We start from the raw sequence: 21027 nt of genomic DNA on the forward strand, positions 1-21027 counted from the left end.
CCTCTACACTGTCCCCATCAAACACTCCCAGGACAGGTACAGCACGGTGTTAGATTCAGAGCAAAGCTCCCTCTACACTGTCCCCATCAAACGCTCCCAGGACAGGTACAGCATGGGGTTAGATACAGAGTAAAGCTCCCTCTACACTGTCCCCATCAAACACTCCCAGGACAGGTACAGCACGGTGTTAGATTCAGAGTAAAGCTCCCTCTACACTGTCCCCATCAAACGCTCCCAGGACAGGTACAGCATGGGGTTAGATACAGAGTAAAGCTCCCTCTACATTGTCCCCATCAAACACTCCCAGGACAGGTACAGCATGGGGTTAGATACAGAATATGGCTCTCTCTACACTGTCCCCATCAAACACTCCCAGGGATGGTACAGCACGGGGTTAGATACAGAGTAAAGCTCCCTCTACACCACTCCCATCAAACACTCCCAGGGCAGGTACAGCATGGGGTTAGATGCAGAGCAAAGCTCCCTCTACACTGTCTCCATCAAACACTCCCAGGGTAGGTACAGCATGGGGTTAGATGCAGAGCAAAGCTCCCTCTACACTGTCTCCATCAAACACTCCCAGGGTAGGTACAGCATGGGGTTAGATACAGAGTAAAGCTTCCTCTACACTGTCCCCATCAAACACCCCCAGGACAGTTACAGCACGGGGTTAGATACAGAGTAAAGCTCCCTCTACACTGTCCCAACAAACACTCCCAGGGCAGGTACAGCACGGGGCTAGATACAGAGTAAGGCTTCCTCTACACTGTCCCCATCAAACATTCCCAGAGCAGGTACAGCACGGGGTCAGATACAGAGTGAAGCTCACTCTACACTGTCCCTATCAAACACTCCCAGGGCAGGTACAGCACGGGGTTAGATACAGAGTAAAGCTCCCCCTATACTGTCTCCATCAAATACTCCCAGGAGAGGTACACCACTGGGTTAGATACAGAGTAAAGCTCCCTCTACACCGTCCCCATCAAACACTCCCAGGACAGGTACAACACGGGGTTCGATCCAGAGTAAAGCTCCTTTTTGCTTGGTCTAATTCAACACTTTATGTGCGGGTACAACTTGGAATTCTCAATGTGTACTGACTATAGGCGGTCTCTGTTGTCTTTTTGCAGCCCTACAACTTCAATAATTGAGCTTCACGAACCAGTAATGATTGTGCATAAAATATATCATGTAAAACCAGACAATGGCAATAAACTCTGTGCTATAAAGCTGTGATGAAATCTGGGGGAACAGTCTAGCTCCTTCCCCTGTTTAACCAGCAGGCTGTCACTGGATGCCCATTTGTGTTTGTCTTTCAGGTCCAGGGACTTTGATCTCAGCGTGGCTTTCCCCTATCAGGGCAATGGTTCAGCCCTCCAGCCAGATGGCTGCACCCACTACTGCCAGCTTTAATGCCAACTGCCCTTTTGTGGAGTCTGAGATCAAAAAGGGTTTTAGCATGGTCTTTCGCAAAGCAAGCCTGGCAGTGCAAGAGGATGTGGCAGATACGAGCTCTCAGCAAGGTGAGTGAGTGGAAGTGGCAGCCCATGAAACTGGGAATCAGAGGGTTAAAAATAAAGCAAGAGAGTCGTGAATTTCATCAGTGCCTTTACGAGCACAGGCTGCCCCAAAACATTTCACCCTTAATGAATGTTCTGAGGTATAGTTACTGTTTTAGTGGGTGAAAAGTGGCAGCTAATTTATACACAGCAAGATCCCACAAATATGTTAATCCGATTCTCCGTTTTCGTGGCCAGGAAGCGTTTCCCTGGTTTTCTTCAAATCGTGCCGTGGAATATTTTCCATCCATCTGAGCAGATGGGGCCTCAATTTAATATCTGAGACACGGAGTCTCCAACAGCGCAGCACTGTCTAGCGGTTTGGTGGTCTTATATTTAGAATAATGGATGTCTGAGAGCGAGTTCAGAGGAATCTAATCAAGAGGTTCATGGGGTTTCTATTTTAAATAACGGATGCCCAAGGTGGAGGTGGCAGGGTGGTGAGTTAGAGGATGGAATCTAGTGGAGAGGGTCAAGTAGCTTACATGATGAAAACAGACATCTGAGAGTGAGTTAGTGGAATCGAATTGAACAATTTATATATCGAATAACAAATATCCAAAAGTAAGTCAGAGGATTTGAATTGAGGAGTTTGTGGCTTATCTGTAGAATAACAGATAGCTGGGACTCCATTGGAAGAAAAATGACAAGATTTTAAATGGAGTGAATTTGCAGAAGGAACTCCGTGTGCAGGCAGAAAGGATACCAATAGTAACAGTGCACAGAAAACTAACGCTTGTTGAACTTATTCATACTTGTCACCTCTAGACCCAAGTGGCCAGCCTTCCCAAGCTCTATTTATCAAAAACACTGCTGCCTTTATCCTAGCTTGCTCTACATCCCCTATCACCCTCGGTCACTGGCTCCATTTTCTATCAGTTCCCCAACCTGTCAAGTTTAACATTCTCGCTTTCGTATTTAAATCACTTTGAAGCCTTGCCCTTCCCTATAATTGCAACATCTTCAAATCCCCAACCCCCTCCCCTTGAATTGTCCGTTCCTCCAGTTCTGGCCTCCTTTGCATCTCCTACTCCCTTCCCACCATTTGTGTCCACGACTTAAGCTGCTAAGTCCCGTGCTCTGGAATTCCCTTTCCATTCCACCTCCCTTTCAGCGTTTAAAGCCTTCCTTAAAATCTGAATCTGTTTCCAAGCATTTGGACGTCCCTTTGGCTTGGCAATCAGTTTGGTCTGATCACAAGTCTGGGAAGTGCCATTTCAATATGAAAGGTGCAATGCAAATGTAAGTTGTTGATTTAATCCATAGTTAGCCACATTGCATGCAGCTTTGGCATACCCTTAATAGGAAGATTATAAAAGTAATGGAAAAGGTGCAGCACAGATTTCAGAGCAAGGGTACAGTTATAAAGGGAAACTGACAAATGCAGCTTGAGCTCTGAAGGTTAACAGAGGTCTTCAATATCTTGGTCAACATCCAGGCTTGGGCTGATCTGAGACAAATAACATTCAAGCTTTAAGTGCCAGACGAAAGTCAACTCCAACAAGAGAGAATGTAACCTCTCCCCTTGACATTCAATGGCATTACGTTCATCAAATCCCCCAACATCAACATCCTGGAGTTGCCACTGATCAGAAACTCAAGTGGACCAGCTACATTAATGCAGTGGCTTCAAGAGCTAGGTCAGAGGCTGCGTATTCAGCAGCGAGTAGCTTCCTGACTCTTCAAATACTCTCCGTGACTTACACGGCACAAGTCAGGAGTGTGATTGAATACAATCCACTTCCTGGAAGGATGTTGCTGCAATACGACACAAGGAGCTCTGTACCATTCAGGTAAAAGCAACAGACAGCCCATCCAGCGATTTAATCAGCCCAGTCTCTCCATCACTGGTGCACAGTGGCTGCAGTACTATCTACAGGGTGCAGTGCTGAAGTTTCTCCGACTGCACCTCTCAAAGCTGTAATCTCTTCTGGAAGAGCTATAGGCCCCTAGACACATCACCACCTCAATGAGGTTGTGCTATCACCTGTTCCATTACCATTATGGCTTATAATCCTAGAACTTGCTACCGATCAACACAATGGGAGTCCCTTCACCACATGAACTGCAGTGGTTTTGCCCGAGGGCCTTTATTTAGACTCCTGGTGCATCATACCTGGGCATCGAATCAAAAATAGTCAGAAATTACAAAAGAAAGAAAGGTTCGCATTTCAAATGCGCATCTCACAACCTCATTTTTCCCCAAAACACTTTACAGCTTATTTGCACACAACAAGAACCAATTAACTGCTCTGTGCTAATAACTAGATAATCTATTTTAGTGGTGCAGGTTCAACAGAAATATTAGCTTAGAACACCAGATAGAAATCTATTGCGCTTCTCCTGGCGTCTTTTACAACCATCTGAAAGGGCAGATGTTCAATGTCTCTTCTAAAAGTTGAGACAGTTACAGCAGTTCTGCACTCAAAGAATCACATAGTGCAGAAGAGGCCCTTCGGCCCACTGAGTCTGCACCGACACGTGAGAAACCCCTGCCCTACCTACCTCATCCCATTTACCAGCACTTGGCCCATAGCCTTGAATGTTATGACGTGCCAAGTGCTCATCCAGGTACTTTTTAAAGGATGTGAGGCTAACCCGCCTCCACCAACCTCCCAGGCAGCGCATTCCAGTCCATCACCACCCTCTGGGTGAAAAAGTTTTTCCTCAAAACCCCCCTAAACCTCCTGCCCCTCACCTTGAATTTATGCCCCCTCGTGACTGACCCTTCAACTAAGGGGAACAGCTGCTCCCTATCCACCCTGTCCATGCCCCTCATAATCTTGTAGACCTCGATCAGGTCACCCCTCAATCTTTTCTGCTCCAACGAAAACAACCCAAGTCTATCCAACCTCTCTTCATAACTTAAATGTTTCATCCCAGGCAACATCCTGGTGAATCTCCTCTGCACCCCCTCCAGTGCAATCACATCCTTCCTATAATGTGGTGACCAGAACTGCACACAGTACTCCAGCTGTGGCCTCACCAAGGTTCTGTACAACTCCAACATGACCTCCCTACTTTTGAAATCTATGCCTCGATTGATAAAGGCAAGTGTCCCATATGCCTTTTTCACCACCCCATTAACATGTCCCTCTGCCTTCAGAGACCTATGGACACACACGCCAAGGTCTCTTTGTTCCTTGGAACTTCCTAGTGTCATGCCGTTCATTGAATACTTCCTTGTCAAATTACTCCTTCCAAAGTGCATCACCTCACACTTTTCAGGGTTAAATTCCATCTGCCACTTATCTGCCCATTTGACCATCCCGTCTATATCTTCCTGTAGCCCAAAACACTCAACTTCACTTTTAACCATCCAGCCAATCTTTGTGTCATCCGCAAACTTACTAACATAGTCATCTATGTTGTTTATATAAATGACAAATAATAGGGGACCCAGCACAGATCCCTGTGGTATGCCACTGGACACTGGCTTCCAGTCACTAAAGCATCCTTCTGTCATCACCCTCTGTCTCCTACAACTAAGCCAATTTTGAATCCACCTTATCAAATTACCCTGTATCCCATGTGCATTTGCCTTCTTCATAAGTCTCCCATGTGGGACCTTGTCAAAGGCTTTGCTGAAATCCATATAAACTACATCAACTGCACTACCCTCATCTACACACCTGATCACCTCCTCATAAAATTCAATCAAATTTGTTAGGCATGACCTCCCTCTGACAAAGCCATGCTGACTATCCATGATTAAACTTCCCTCTCTAAGTGGAGATAGATTCTCTCCTTCAGCATTTTCACCAATAGTTTCCCTACCACTGACGTGAGACTCACTGGCCTGTAGTTCCCTGGCTTATCTCTACAACCCTTCTTAAATAGCGGAACCACATTAGCTGTTCTCCAGTCCTCTGGCACCTCCCCCATGGCCAGCGAGGAATTAAAAATTTGCGTCAGAGCCCCTGCGATCTCCTCCCTTGTCTCCCTCAGCAGTCTGGGACACAAATCATCTGGACCTGGAGATTTGGCCACTTTTAAGCCTGCCAACACCTCCCATACCTTGTCACTCCCTATATCAATTTGCTCAAGAACCTCACAGTCTCTCTCCCCGAGTTCGATACCTTCATTCTCATTCTCTTGGGTGAAGACGGATGTGAAGTATTTGTTCAACACTCTAGCCATGTCCTCTGGCTCCACCCATAGATTGCCTCCTTGCTCCCTAATGGGCCCTACTCTTTCCCTGGTTATCCTCTTCCCATTGATATACTTATAGAATATCTTGGGATTTTCCCTACTTTTATCAGCCAGAGCTTTCTCATATCCCCTCTTTGCTCTCCTAATTGCTTTCTTAAGCTCCACTAATGCCTCCACTGATTTGCTTCCCTTGTACCTGCTTGTTCCCTTAGTACTACACTGGGAGTGCCAGCTGGGTTATGGGCTCATGTCTCTAGAGTGGGGTTTGAAAACTACAGCCTTCTGACTCAACAACTGAGCCGCACTGATGGAAATATTAGAAGATAAAATAATCTGACAGCGTAAGAAGGCTGGAATGAATAAAGGTTGTTTTGACTATTGAGAGCTGGTGGTTCAGTCTAGATGAAAAAGTTCATTGCTGTCGGCTGTTACATTATGCAACTTAACTCTTCTTTTGCAGAGTCTTCCAAGAGCTTGGAAATTTTTGGCTTGCAGTCTGGTCGGGTTGAGAGGCTCCAAGATTCTTTGCCTTCAGTTTGCAATGACAAGTTGGCTGTTACCCATCTCCTCCAGGACAACATGACCAAGGGTACATGTAGGACTTGTGTATTTTATCAGTTATGTCACATTCAATTATACTGTTATACATCAGGAGGAGTATAAATAACTCCCCTATTCTACCGCTCCAGGTCTGACTACAACAGGGTTTCTTTGAGAATTTAAGAGAGGATGCCCTTTGCCAATACTGCTGGTGTCCTACTATTTATGCTTTCAGTTTGTAAAGAATCAGTTAGACAGGTTTTCATAGGTTAAAGAAAGAACAAGATAAGCTTATTGAATCAATTCATACATCACATATGCTCGCCTGGGCCCACACACATATTAGTACAGATGGCAGATTAACAGGATAGGTTTATAGATTTTTTACAGTTCATGAAGAAGATAAAACAAATAATATACGGTTAGCTGCAACTTGGCTGATCTCAATGCGGTGATTCCATGGTAAGGCCATTTTGTTCCGTTGTCTTTCTGGCTGTAGCTGAAAAGAGCAGATTTCCACATTTTATTCCCAAAAGATCTTGGTTTGCAGTAGATTTCTCTTCTCCAGATGGCTACTTTGCAAATCCAGGCACAACACTTCTGAAGAAGCAAACAGTTTCAGCCTATTTCAGTACAGCATTGTCCTGATCTCTCTGCTGCTTGGTAAACAGTCTCTTAAAGTACCCTGCTGGCAATATGTTCCAGAGAAATTCTATTAGCCCATGTCTGCTGTAGTCATTGTTTTAGAACAGGTAATTGCATTCTGATGTCTCATCTCAGGAACATTTGCAAAGTTTCAGGATCGTGTAAAGCCAACAGGAGATGGGGTCTAACACACTCGACACGGGATTGAGTGTCTTTTTTCTCCATCCCACTTGGTGGAATGCAAGCTATATATTGTAGCCATCTGAGCAATCTCCGTTGTCTTTGCAGGATTTCAGTTTCTTTTTAAATACAGCCAGAAAAAGAAATTTTGGAAATTTGATTTTTCAGAAAGGAAAGCACAACCTTGTAACAATATTCCAGCAGAAAACATTGCTTAGTTTGACTGGCTGTGTGTTTTTAAAAATCGGTGCTGGTTGTTTGGTTATATCTTTGGCTAATTGGACATTTGATTGCAAGCAAGAATGTTTGGTCAGTCTGGCTGATTGATTAGTTTGATTGGCTGGTTGGTGATTTTGAAGATTAAAAGTATCTCGAAATCACAAGGATGAAGCATTTCACCCAACCAGTTTGTCTCTGTTTCCCCTCCAGGAAATTTTGTTGGCTATCTGGTTATGGATGTTGGCTTGGCTAATAAGTTGGATTGGTTAAATGGCGGGTTATTTGGTTGGATGATTAGCTATTTTGGTGGCATGATTACTTTGGTTAAGGTTAGTTTGATTGCATGGCTAATTTGATTGTATCACTTTATGGTTGGGTATGTTGGGTCTCAGGTTACGTGATTGGAGACTCGTTTGCTTATTAAGTTAGCTGTTCAGTTCCTTCATTGGTTTCTGCGGTTGGTTAGCTTAGTGAGCTGCATCAACAGTTTGATTAGCTAGCTGAATAGTTTGGATGGTTGACTGGTCAATTCAGTTTGTTTCATTACTTATTTTGTTTTGGAAGCTGGTCAGTTGTTTGCTTGTTTAATTAATTTGGTTGATTGCTGATTCATTTGGCCCACTGCTTAGCTGGTTATCTTTATCCTGGCTCATTTGACACAAAACGCCTTCCATTTCTTGTTGGCAGAGCTGCCCATCTTTGATTACGATGAATTTTTTGCCCAGAAGATTGAAGAAAAGAAGAATGACCATACTTATCGTGTGTTTAAAACTGTGAACAGAAAGGCAGAGGAATATCCATTAGCAGAGTTCTACGAGCCACTGGCTGATAAGAAGAAAGTGTCAGTGTGGTGCAGCAACGATTACCTGGGGATGGGCAGTCACCCCCGTGTCCTGAAAGCCATCATGTAAGTAGACCCAGAAGACCACACATACTCGTATATGAACATTTGCATGCACACAGCTCTGCACAGGCACAGGACTGGAAACAGGGGAATGTAGCGGCAGTATACTGAGTTTCTGTTGTAGTGGGTAACCCAGCCAGTTGTCTATATCAGAAAGTCCTGGCTGAATTGGACACTCCAAAACTTGGCAGAAAATTGCTGTCTACAAGATCCTTTTAACAGCGCTTATCCTTTTGTCACAATCCTTTTGTGGCAACTTTTTACTTAAAATCCCACATCCACTTTAATATTGCTGAAAAGAGAGCCATGTTGCCAAAACTTCTCATCTTCTACCCATCAGGGCAAATGTAGGAATGCCAAATTTCAAACAATCACAACAATTTATACTACAGGAAAAGAGGGTGCTGATTGGCCGAGGCATCACCATGGAAAAAGCAACAGGGGGCTTCAGGCTCCTGAAGCTCCAGGGTCATTCAAAAAAGGCTCGAGGCTTGAACATATTTCTTTTTTGGTCCCTGTGTATGAAATGTGTTGCTTCTAGCAAGTGTAGATGAGCCATGTTACAAGCTCGACTGATTATCTTAAATTGTTTGTTAGTGTAGCTTTAGTGCACTCAGGATTGTTCAGCTAGTGCTGTCCAATCACAGAATCACATCTAACAGTCGACATTTTGTTTTGGGTTTTGCAAGCACAGGCTGGTTGAGTACAGTCTGTGCTCTGCCTATTTTGAACAACCGAAGGACATGCTATTTCATCAATCAGCCAACCTTTCCGATGTACAGCATACGTGCCTGGCATCACACCTGCTCTGAAATTCATATATGACGTTGCTCATTGTGTGGTTGGCTGAACATCCTTTTGGACTGACAGCAACGTCCTGTTAGTGGAAAATACCATTCGCATAGCTGCTGCTTGCAGTATTGTGAAACGGCTTAACCTGTTGTACAAATATTTGCCTTTCCAGGGTAATTTGAGGTAGACTGTGCATTTTCCAGGTCCAAAAGCAGCAGCATCCAGCCCATTTGTAAGTTTGCACAATACACAGCGAATAATCTGATCAGGGTAGCCACTGTCCTGCAGGATAGCTTTGATGCGGTCTATTTCTGTGTCAAGCTTGCAAGGTGAGCAAATCGCTAGGGCCATATTTACAAGATTGCTGGTAAGGCCAATCTTATGGCACATGAAGCTATACGAATCCTAACGTATATATTGACTGGTGAAGGTAGGAGCATGGTAGACAGTACTGGAGAACCCATTAGTGGATTTCTCAACTAGCACATCGAGGAAAGGGAGTGAGTTAGACTCCTCCATCTCAAAAGTGAATCTGAGCGCAGGACGGAGCATATTAAGGTGTGTAAGGAAATCCTTACCCGTGCAGATTCAACGATCGCAAATGTATCGTCTACATATTGGAAATATGCATGGGTTAGGAGGTTAGGGCTCCACCTTTGTATTGGAAACTGCCATGTAAATAAGTAGTGCTGTAATTACATCCTCATGCCAGTGGTGCTGTTGTAAGACCTCAGTTTGGTTCTCCATAGTTTTGTCAGTATTTTCCAGAACATAAAAACAGGAGCAGGCCATTCAGCCCCTTGAGCCTTTGCTCTATTCTATTAGATCTTGGCTGATCTGTGTCTCAACTCCATTTACTTGCCTTCACTCCATATTCCTTGACAGTCTTACCTAACAAAAATCTGATCATGGTGTTGAAAGCTCCCAACTGACCCAGCACCCAAAGCCATTCCATGGGAGAGAATTTCAGACTTCTACTAGTTTTTGTGTGAAGAAGTGTCTCCTAATTTCCGTTTTGAACAGCGTAGTTGTAATTTTAAGATTATGTCCCCATATCCTGGATTTCCCCCTCCAGACGAAATTCTTTATCTCTATCCATCCTAGTGATCCCTTTTACCATTTTAAACGTACTGACCAATCAGTCCCCAATCTTCCATTCACAAAACAAAATAAAAGCCAGGTTTATGCAACTTTTCCACGTAATTTAACCCACTGACCTCCGGCATGCTCCGACTAACTCTGCTTCCTATCGTGCTTTACACTTTGCTATTTATCTGTGAATCATACCAAATCAAATCAAAGTATAAGGACAGAATGTAGGGCCTTAAACATTCAAACCACAAAGTTAAGCACAGCAAGAAAAGGGAAAGCCACCTTTATTACAAGGGTATTGGAGTACAGCCAAAGAGTGAAGTCATCTTACACCAGTTGTACCGAGCCTTGGTGAGATCACACCTGGAGTACCACGTACAGTTTAGGTCTCCTTATCTAGGCAAGTATATACTTGCCTTAGATGGAACGTAATGAAGATTAACTAGATTGGTTCTTGGGATGAGGAGGTGGTCTTTTGAGGACAGATTGAGTAAACCAGGCCTATTCTCCCTAGGATTACATCTGTGTATTTTAGAAGAATCTAAGAAGACGTAGCAGAGGCATTATTAAACATTAACTCATTGGAGAAAGTAGTGCCAGAAGACTAACAAGATAGCTAACGCTGGACCAGTGTTTAAGAAGGTAGATAGAACATGTCCAGTAAAGACCAGTCAGCTTAACATTGGTGGTAGGAAAATAATGAAGAGAATATTATAATAATGAATACAAGTTGATTGAAGGTTTTCACTACGAGAGTTGAGTAAGATTGGATTTCAAAAGGGAAAGTCTTGATTGACCAACCTCATTGAACTTTTTGAAGAGGTAAGAGCGAGTAAACAAGGCTAATACAATCGGTGTAATTTACCTAGATTTTCAAAAGGCCTTAAGTAAATACTATACAATTGACTAATGAATAACAAAATTGCAAGAAGGTCATGGATTTGTCACCAAGAATAAGACCATCCAATCAGCTGCCTCTGCCACTTCCCTCCCTCCCTCTAGTCCAGCAGGCCGAACCTCCTGTAAGGCTTCCCACTGGCAGAGCCCTGAACTTGTATCTTTCCCTAGTTTCTCTCCCATCACCCGTCAGGCCCTCTTCGAGCTCATTTTGTCCATGGGACCCATCTCCTGCTCTCTCAACCCCATTCCCACTAAACTACTGACCACTCACCTTCCTCTCCTGGCTGTCACATTAGCTGATATTGTTAACGGTTCTCTCTTCAGGTTTTGTCCTCCTCTCTGTCAAAGCTGCTGTCATCACTCTCTCCTCAAAAAAAACAACTCTTGACTCCTCCATCCTTGCAAACTACTGCCCCATCTCCTCCTCACTAAAGTCCTCAAAGGTGTTGCTGCCTTCCAAATTCATGCCTACCCAACCCAGAACTCCATGTTTGAATCCCTGCAATCAGGTTTCTGCCCCGCCACAAGATCGAAACAGCTTTCGAAGTCACAAATCACATCCTGTGTAACTGTGACAAAGGCAAGCTATCCTTCCTCAGCTGGTCTGCAGCCTTCAACACAGTTGATCCATATCATCCTCCTCCAATGCTTCTCCAGGGTCACCTAGAATGGTGGGACTGTTCTCACATGACTGTGTTCTTATTTATCTGTTTCCAAAGAATCACCATCAATGACTTCTCTTCCCATTCCCACACAGTCACCTTTGGAGTCTCCAAGGATCACTCCTTGGCCCCCTCCTATTTCTCATCAACATGCTCCTCTTAGTGACATCTTCCAAAACACGATATCAGTTTCCACTTATATGCTGACAACATCCAACTTTAACTGAGCACCATCTCTCCACTGTCTCTAAACTATCAGGCCGCTTGTCCAAAGTTCAGTACTGAATGAGCAGAAATTTCGTCCAATTAAATATTGGGAAGACTGAAGATATTGTCTTCGGGCCCACTTCCTCACCATCAACTCTATCCCTCTCCTTGACAATTGCCCGAGGCTAAACCAGACACTTTACAACCTTGTAGTCATATTTGACCTCGAGATGAGCTTTCATCCACAAATCCACACCGCGACTAAGGCCACCTATTTTCTACCTCTGTAACATTATCCAACTCTGCCCCTGCCTCAGCTGTTCTGTTGAAATCCTCATCCATGACAGACCTGACAAATCTAATACAACTTCACTGGTCACCATAACTGGAATATCCAAAACTCTGGTACCCATGTCCAAACTCATGTTACATCCCATTCACCTGTTTGCTCACACTCTGGTTTCCTGTTAAGTCCTGATTTTAAGATTTGCATCCTGCTTTTAAATCCCTCTGTGGCCTGGCCATCCCTACCTCGGGAATCGCCTCCAGCCCTACAACTCTGAGCTATCTGTGATCCTCTAATCCCAGCTGTCGAGCATCCCTGATTTTAATCGCTCCACTCCTGGTACTTGTGCTTCAGCTGTCTAGGCCCAAAGCTCTGAAACTCCCTCCCTAAAACCTCTCCATCTTGCTCTCCTCCTTTAAGGCACACCTTAAAACCCATCAAGGTATTCCTTAAAACGCTTTGACCAAGCTTTTGGTCACCTGTCCTAATATAAACTTATGTGGCTCATGGTCATATTTTCTTTTAAAATGTCCCTGTGAAGCACCTTGGGCTTTTTAGTTCCATTAAATTATAGGTCCATGTGGAACTGGCTGGTTCCAAGTCCCACATCTCCCTCTCAGCCAATAATTTTTCATTAAAATGTGCTATATAAATACAGGTTGGGGTTATAGTTGTTGAATAAGGTCTGAGAATGTTAGGTGACAAGTTGCACAATGGATAGCTAGCTGGTTTCAAGCCAAAAGCCGGGAGTAGAGGTGAAGTGTAGAGATAAAGGGTAGTTATTCAGAGTGGCAGAAGGTGGGAGCTGGTGTTCCACAAGGATCAATGCTGGGACCGCTGTTAGTCACAATTTATATTAACAATTTATGCATTGGAATAAAAAAAAAATTCTGAATTTGCAGATGACACCAAATTGCAGAGGACGATCACTGCAACAAATTACAGGAAGTTATTAACAAGCTTGCAAAATTCGCAAATAAATTCTGTTACATACTAACCAGAAAAATAACAATCTAAATGGGGTGGGGATGCGAAATCAAAGGGATACATACCTAGGATCTTATTCTTGGATGCTGGAGGTAAGGTTCATCCAGAGATCGTTAATCAAAATGGAAATCCCTATTAAGTAGCACCTCGTATTAATACGGTGATAAATCAAAAGCAGTCAAACACAAGGGTGCACTTCTAAAGGGGTGGAATTGAAAAGCAAAGAATCTTTGCCAAACTAGGATAGAATATTTGTTAGACTACACCCAAAGTGTGTACACAATTCTGATCAACATATTATAAGAAAGATATAGAAGCACTGGAGAGGATGCAAAAATTTTTTACAAGGATGATACCTAAACTGTGGAATTATACCTATCAGGAGACGATGAACAGGCTGGGTCTTTTTTTTTCTTGAGAAAAGAAGGCTGAGGGGCGAGCTAATAGATTGAAGCAAACAATATAGATTTATTTAAGGGAAGACTGGATAAACTTCTGAGAAGGGAATTCAGCGTTATGCTGATAGAGTTAGATGAGGAAAGTTGGTGGAGGAGGTTTGTAGAGCATAAACACCAACATGGAGGACGGGCTGAATGGATATAAAGCACATTAACAGGCCACACAATTTAGGAGAATAAGAAGCAATCTCATTGAAACATATAACGTTCTTAAGAGGCTTGATAGGGTACATGCTGGGTACATGAGGATGTTTCCCCAGGCTGGGAAGTCTAGAACTAGAGGGGCCATAGTCTCAGAATAAGGGGGTCAGCCACTTAGGATTGAGGCGAGGAGAAATCTTTTGGCTCAGCGTGTTGTGGGTCTATGGATACTCAGCCCGAGTGTATATTCGAGACAGGGATCGAGACAGGATTTTTGGATACTAAGGAATACGGGAATAGTACAGGAAGGTGGAGTTGAGGTAGAAGTTCAGCCATGGTTGTATTGGATGGCAGAGCAGGTTCGAAGGACTGAATTAGCCTACTCCTACTTCTTATGCCTGGAGGCCCTGCCCTAAGTGTCCCCCACCCTCAAATAGTATTTCCCGGATAATTGCAATTGGTCTTGGTTCCCATATCATAAAACTATGGAAAAATCGACTGATATACTGAAAATGTAAAAATATAATAACTTCCTAGCTGACTACTGGAAGAGGAGGTGCGGGGGAGGGGGAGCTCTCCAGGTGCCAACATCTCACTCTCAGCCAATAATACCAACAAACTGTTTATTCATCACTTTGCAGTGCTGACTCCATTTGCCTATAACAGTGATTGCACTTCATTAGTTGTAAAACACAATAGGACAATCTGAGTGCCTGAGACGACCATTTTGAAATGCAGCTTCATAATGTCGTGTAAACATTCCTCAATCTGCTGTCTGCAGGGAGACGGTGCAGGAGTATGGTGCAGGAGCTGGTGGGACTCGGAATATCTCCGGAACCAGCAAGTTCCACGTGGACCTGGAGTCGGAGCTGGCCAGCCTTCACCAAAAGGATGCTGCACTTCTCTTCACATCCTGTTACGTGGCTAATGACTCGACTCTCTTCACTCTGGCCAAACTGCTTCCAGGTACAGGACCGAGAAAACAGAGATTAACCATTACTTGGTGAGGAGGACAAGGGCTAGGGAGGTCAAAACTTGCGGGAGGAAGACAGAGGGAAAGGGAGGGAGTGCGTCAGGGAGAGAGAGAGAGAGAGAGAGAGCACAGACAAATGGCGAGGGAGAGTGTTCCCAATGAGCCTCAGTTTCCTGTATGTTTGAAGTAGGGAATTCCAGAACAAGCAAATGGTTAAGAAACTGTTTGAATCCCACAGGCTGTGAGATTTACTCGGATGCTGGGAATCACGCATCCATGATCCAGGGGATCAGGAACAGCGGAATCCCTAAGTTTGTTTTCCGGCACAATGACGTCGAACATCTGGAGCAGCTGCTGAAGGAGTCAGACCCAAAGGCTCCCAAAATCGTCGCATTTGAGACGGTGCATTCAATGGATGGTAAGAAATCCGGCGCAATATTGCGGTGCCAGTTCAAGAGATCATGGCGCAAGGAGAAGAGGAGGGAGCCCCAGTGTCAGTGTCGCTCAGTTAAATACACAGCAGCTTTTCATTGTGTTACTACATTTATTTTAGAAAATAATATTTTGGGATGCAGTATATGAGCCATTTAAGACACCAAGTGGTGCCTGTAGCATGCCTGGGATGTATACAGCTGATTTTGGGCCTATGGTTCCCAAAGTTCCTCATCACTGGGGTTTTCCACAACTCATGTCTTGGCTTGTTGTGGATTAAATGATCAAAATAGATCGCTGTGAATAGTTATCAGCTCCAGTCTCTGGTGCAGCCCCAGGTTTCAACCTTCCATGCAAAGTCTGGACAACCCCGAACCGCTTGAGGACCATCCGGGAAAGATGTGGCTGTTTGCTCCACAAACGGGGGAACATAAGAAACAGCTCAAATTGTGACTGTGGCCATCCAAGTCAGGCCATCACCCATACACTGAACTTCTGCCCCAAGAGATTCATTCCTGGTGGCATCACAACCATTCATTATATGTCAGCTGAAGCCGTTGAATGGATTGTTAACCTCGACATCGATCGATAACCACATCCCCAGCCATACAAATATCAAAAAAAAACTTCATTATCATCTAGCAATTTGTATGCGTTAGAATCAATCTTTGACCTTCGAGATGTCACTTTGGAGGGGGTGGAATTTTACCTGAGGAGAGGGGCCTTGCTCTGTGGTGGCAAAAGTTGGCGATGTCGGCATGTTGCTCACCATTCCTCTAGTTAGAAAGTTGTGGCACATTTCTGGTTTACCTGGTCAATTTGAGGAGGGTCCAAAGATTCATAATTGGCCCCTCGAGAATCCAAGAAAGGAGGAACTTGCGTTTCTGTAGCACCTTTCATGACCTCACAACATGCCAAGGAATTTCACAGCCAACTAGTTTACACCAAAGTGCAGTCAATGCAGTGACATAAGGAAGTACAGTAGCCAATTTGAGCTTATCGAGTTCCTATAAAGAGAGTTTTGAAATGGGTGGTCAGATAATCCATTTGACAGTGGTTTGACAGAGGAATGTGGCCCCAGGGGCGCCGGGAGAACTCCCACTTTTCTAATTTAAAGAGTAGCTGTGGGATCGTTAATTCCAACCGAACAAGCAAACGTCTGAAAGGCGATGCTTCCAAAAGTGCAGCATTCCCTCAGTAATGCACTGGGAATCAGCCTAGATTATATGGTGAAAGTCACCTTGCTATCTAACTGAGAACTAGGAAAAACCAACATCTCAGCTAGGGTTAGAACGGTGGGGTGTGTGTCAATCAACCGCTGCTCAGCCTCCTAATCTGGTAACTGTGCACTGGGAACACAGATTAAAGGAGGATAATGTAGTGGCAGGGTGGCAAAGCAACTCTCAAGTTTCACAGTGCTAATGGTAGCCTGCCTTGCATTTTATTGATTTATGAAGGTAATGAAACTTATTCTCTAACTGTACAGAGCTACCATTCATTCACTGTAACTGCACAGAGCTACTATTTGTGCATAGTAGCGGTCATTTACTGTGTGACTGTATCGAATGGTTGAAACCAGTCATTAAACTGTCACTTCCTGTAACCTAGGTGGCATCTGTCCATTGGAGGAGCTGTGTGATGTCGCTCACAAATATGGAGCCATTACCTTTGTAGACGAGGTGCATGCTGTGGGTTTGTATGGAACTCATGGAGCTGGGGTCGGAGAGCGAGATGGCATCATGCACAAAATAGACATCATATCTGGAACACTGGGTGAGTCAGCATCTCGGTTGCACTTTGCACATTGTTGAGGGCCAGAGCTCATTTATTTGGGGGAGAACGCAAAGCAGACTAAGGCAAGCTTGGAGTGCGTCCGCTTAAACACACACAGTGTGGTGAATAAGGCTGGTGATGTGCAGGCACATTGGAACTATGACACAGCAGCACTAATGAAGACCTGGCACAAACAGGGAGCGGATTGGGAACTTAATATTCCTGGACTGCAAGGTATTCAGGGAAGGCAAGGGAAGGAAAGAAAGGAGGGAGGAATAGCACTATTGATCAAAGATACTGCTGCAGCACTGGGAAGGGATCATAAATTCGCGGGTTTAAAGTCAGAATCTATTGGTTAGAATTAAGGAACAATATTACACTGATAGGTGATGGTCGCCAAATAGTGGGAAAGAGACAGAGGAGAAAATCTGCAGGAAAGTGCAAGAAGTTTAGAGCAGTGATAATGGAATTCCATTAGAATAATGGAATAGGAAATAACAGAGGCAAGACAATAGTGTAAAAGGCAAATGGGGAGGAATTCCTGAAATATATACAAGAGCTTTATTGATCAGTATGTTTCCAGCCCAAAAAAGGAACAAGTAGTGGATCTGGTTCTAGTTTAAGGAAGAGATAGATAGATTCTTGATAAACAAGCGGGTGAAAGGTAGCGCACAGTGTTGTTTCCCAGGGATCAATTTTAGAGCTACTAACCTTTTCCATAGGTATACAGGGCATAATTTCAAAGTTTGCGATATAGTCTGGAATATAGTTAACAATGAGGAGAATAATGATAGACCTCAGGATAACAACAGACTGGCGAAATAGACAGACACTTGGCAGAAATTTAACACAGAGCTGTGTGAAGTGATGCATTCCAGTAGGAAGGAAGGACAGAGGCAATAGAAACTAAATGGTAACATTTTAAAGTGCGTACAGGAACAGTGAGATCTGGGAGGGTATGCGCACAAATCTTTGAAGGTGACAGAATAAGTTGAGAAATCTGTTGAAAAGACATACAGGTTCTTTGGCTTTACAATAAAGGCACAGAATACTAAAGCAAGTTAGTTAAGCTAAACCTTGATAAAATACTGGTTAGGACCTATTGGAGTATCGTGGCCACTTCTCGGTAGAACTATCAGGAAAGCTGTCATGGCCTTGGCCACTTAATCGGAAAAGGGATGCGGGACTTCAGTTATGGAGAATGACTAGAGAAGTTGGAATTGTTCTCCTTAGAGCAGAGAAGGTTAAGGGGAATGGAACACTCCAATTGGCTTCAGTACGTCTGACTTGGAATGGCAGGAGGGTTCCTGTGCCTGATCCCTCTCGGTTGATGCCTGTTGCATGGGCAACAAGGAATGAACAGAAGCAGTCTGGGGTGCAATGTGGTTGAATAGGTTGCCGATGTTCACTGTATAGTCATTCATGGTGGGTCACTCCTCAGAACAATATTAATGGGCACCCCCTCCCCCTCAACATGGCTAAAAATACATGTAGGGAGTTGACAAGGCACCAGGACTGGATGAGATACATCCAAGGATGTTGAAGGAAGTGAGAGTAGAAATTGCAGGGGCACTGGCCATGAATCTCACCTAGACTCAGGGGAGGTTGCAAACATTACGCCCTTGTTCAAAAAGGTTGTAAGGATAAGCCCAGCAATTACAGACCAGTCAGTTTAACTTCGCCAGTGGTGAGCGAGATTCTAGAAACAATTATTCAGGATAGATTAGTAGTCCGTATGGAAATATATAAATATATGGATTGGTAAGGAAGAGTCAGCGTATATTTCTAAAGGGGAAATTGTGTTTAAGTGACTTGCTGGAGTTTTTGAACAGGTAATAGAAAAGGCTGATAAGGGTAATGCTGTTGATGTGATGTACATGGGGTTTCAAATGGCATTCGATGCAGTGCCACACAATAGACTTGTGAGAAGTTATTGCTCATGGAATAAAAGGGACAGTAGCAAAGTGGATACAAAGTTAGCTGAAAAATAGGAAGCAGAGAGTAATGGTCAATGGACATTTTTCGGGCTGGGGGAAAGTATGTAATGGAGCTCCCCAGGGGTTGGTATTGGGGCCCTTGCTTTTCCTGATATATACTAATTATCTAGATCTTGGTGTGCAGGGGACAATTTCAAGGTTTGAGGATGATATGAAGCTTGGGAGCGTTGTGAACTGTGAGCACAACTGTGTGGAATTTCAAGAGAAAATAAACAAGTTGGTGGAGTGGGCAGGTAGATGGCAGATGAAGTTCAATGCAGAGGAGTGTGAGGTGATGCATTTTGGTAAGAAGAACATGGACAGACAATATAAAATAAGGGGTGAAATTTTGAAGGGGGTGCAGGAGCAGAAAGACCTGGGTGTATATGTGAATAGATCATTGAAGGTGGCTGGACAGGTGGAAAGAGCAGTTAATAAAGCGTATAGTATCCTGGGCTTTATTAATAGGGGCATAGAGTGCAACAGCAGGAAGGTTATGCCGAGCTTATATAAGACACTCATTAGACCTCAGCTGGAGTATTGTGTACAGCTCTGGGCACCACATTATAGGAAGGATGTGAACACATTGGAGAGAGTGCAGAAGAGGTTTACAAGAATGGTTCCAGGGATGAGAAACTTCAGCTATAAGGATAGATTGGAGAGGTTAGGACTGTTCTCCTTGGAAGAGAAGAAGGCTAAGAAGAGATTTGATAGAGATGTTTAAAATCATGAGGGAGAAGCTGTTCCCGCTCGTAAAAGGTCAAGAATGAGAAGGAACAGATTTAAAGTCATTTGCAAAAGAAGCAAATGTGACACGAGAAAAAACTTTTTCACCCAATGAGTGGTTCAGATCTGGAACGCACTGTCTGGAAGTGTTGTGGAGGCAGGTTCAATCGAGGCATTCAAGAGGGCATTAGATGATTATTTGAATAGAAACAATGTGCAGGGGAACGAGGAAAAGGCAGGGCAATGGCATGAGGTTATAATGCTCATCTGGAGAGCCGGTGCAGACATGATGGGCCGAATGGCCTCCTCCTGTGCCGTTAAAATTCTGTGATTCTGTGGGAGGGAGGGAACAGCTGCCGAGAAGGGGAGATTGACTCTGGAGGAAGTAAGTGGAGATGGGACTTGGGCCTTTATTGCTGGGTGTGCCCAAGTGTTACACGGGGCCCGCTATTTACTCCCCAAGTCATGCAGGACTGAAATTGAACGTTAATCTTTCATCCTTTCCAGGTAAAGCTTTTGGCTGTGTGGGCGGATACATTGCCAGCACAGCCTCGCTCACAGATACAATACGATCCTATGCTGCAGGCTTCATCTTCACCACAGCACTGCCTCCAATGGTGCTGGCTGGTGCCTTGGAGTCCGTGCGTACCTTAAAGAGCGAGGAGGGTCAGGCGCTGCGCCGGTCTCACCAGCGCAACGTCAAGCACATGCGGCAGCTGCTGATGGATGCAGGTCTGCCGGTCATCAACTGTCCCAGCCACATCATCCCCATACGGGTAAGTGATCAGAGTCTTGGGCAGCATCAACTCACCATAGAACAAGTGACACTATCCAACAATGGCACAGGGCTGTGTTGGGTTAATCTCACTGTATAACCAGTGACACAGGGCTGTAACAATGTAATCTCACTGTATAACCAGTGACAGGGCTGTAACAATGTAATCTCACTGTATAACCAGTGACACAGGGCTGTAACAATGTAATCTCACTGTATATCCAGTGACACAGGGCTGTAACAATGTAATCTCACTGTATAACCAGTGACAGGGCTGTAACAATGTAATCTCACTGTATAACCAGTGACAGGGCTGTAACAATGTAATCTCACTGTATAACCAGTGACACAGGGCTGTAACAATGTAATCTCACTGTATAACCAGTGACACAGGGCTGTAACAATGTAATCTCACTGTATAACCAGTGACACAGGGCTGTAACAATGTAATCTCACTGTATAACCAGTGACACAGGGTTATAACAATGTAATCTCACTGTATAACCAGTGACAGGGTTGTAACAATGTAATCTCACTGTATAACCAGTCACACAGGGCTGTAACAATGTAATCTCACTGTATAACCAGTGACACAGGGTTATAACAATGTAATCTCACTGTATAACCAGTGACAGGGCTGTAACAATG

The 21027-nt window shown here is 44.2% G+C and overlaps 1 protein-coding gene across 2 annotated transcripts in view; it reads left to right on the forward strand.

Annotated features, from left to right (window-relative positions):
- LOC144673042 (5-aminolevulinate synthase, erythroid-specific, mitochondrial-like) overlaps positions 1-21027 on the forward strand; it is a 39718-nt gene that overhangs the window by 13873 nt on the left and 4818 nt on the right. For both annotated transcript variants that reach the window (XM_078535038.1, XM_078535039.1), the window contains 7 exons: positions 1320-1523; positions 6172-6300; positions 7983-8202; positions 14506-14690; positions 14936-15115; positions 16738-16902; positions 20112-20380. In XM_078535038.1, the coding sequence (XP_078391164.1) occupies positions 1320-1523; positions 6172-6300; positions 7983-8202; positions 14506-14690; positions 14936-15115; positions 16738-16902; positions 20112-20380 (1352 nt within the window). The remainder of the gene's footprint in view (positions 1-1319; positions 1524-6171; positions 6301-7982; positions 8203-14505; positions 14691-14935; positions 15116-16737; positions 16903-20111; positions 20381-21027) is intronic.

Source organism: Cetorhinus maximus, unplaced genomic scaffold, assembly GCF_964194155.1.
Source record: "Cetorhinus maximus unplaced genomic scaffold, sCetMax3.hap1.1 HAP1_SCAFFOLD_215, whole genome shotgun sequence".
Classification (NCBI taxonomy): domain Eukaryota; kingdom Metazoa; phylum Chordata; class Chondrichthyes; order Lamniformes; family Cetorhinidae; genus Cetorhinus; species Cetorhinus maximus.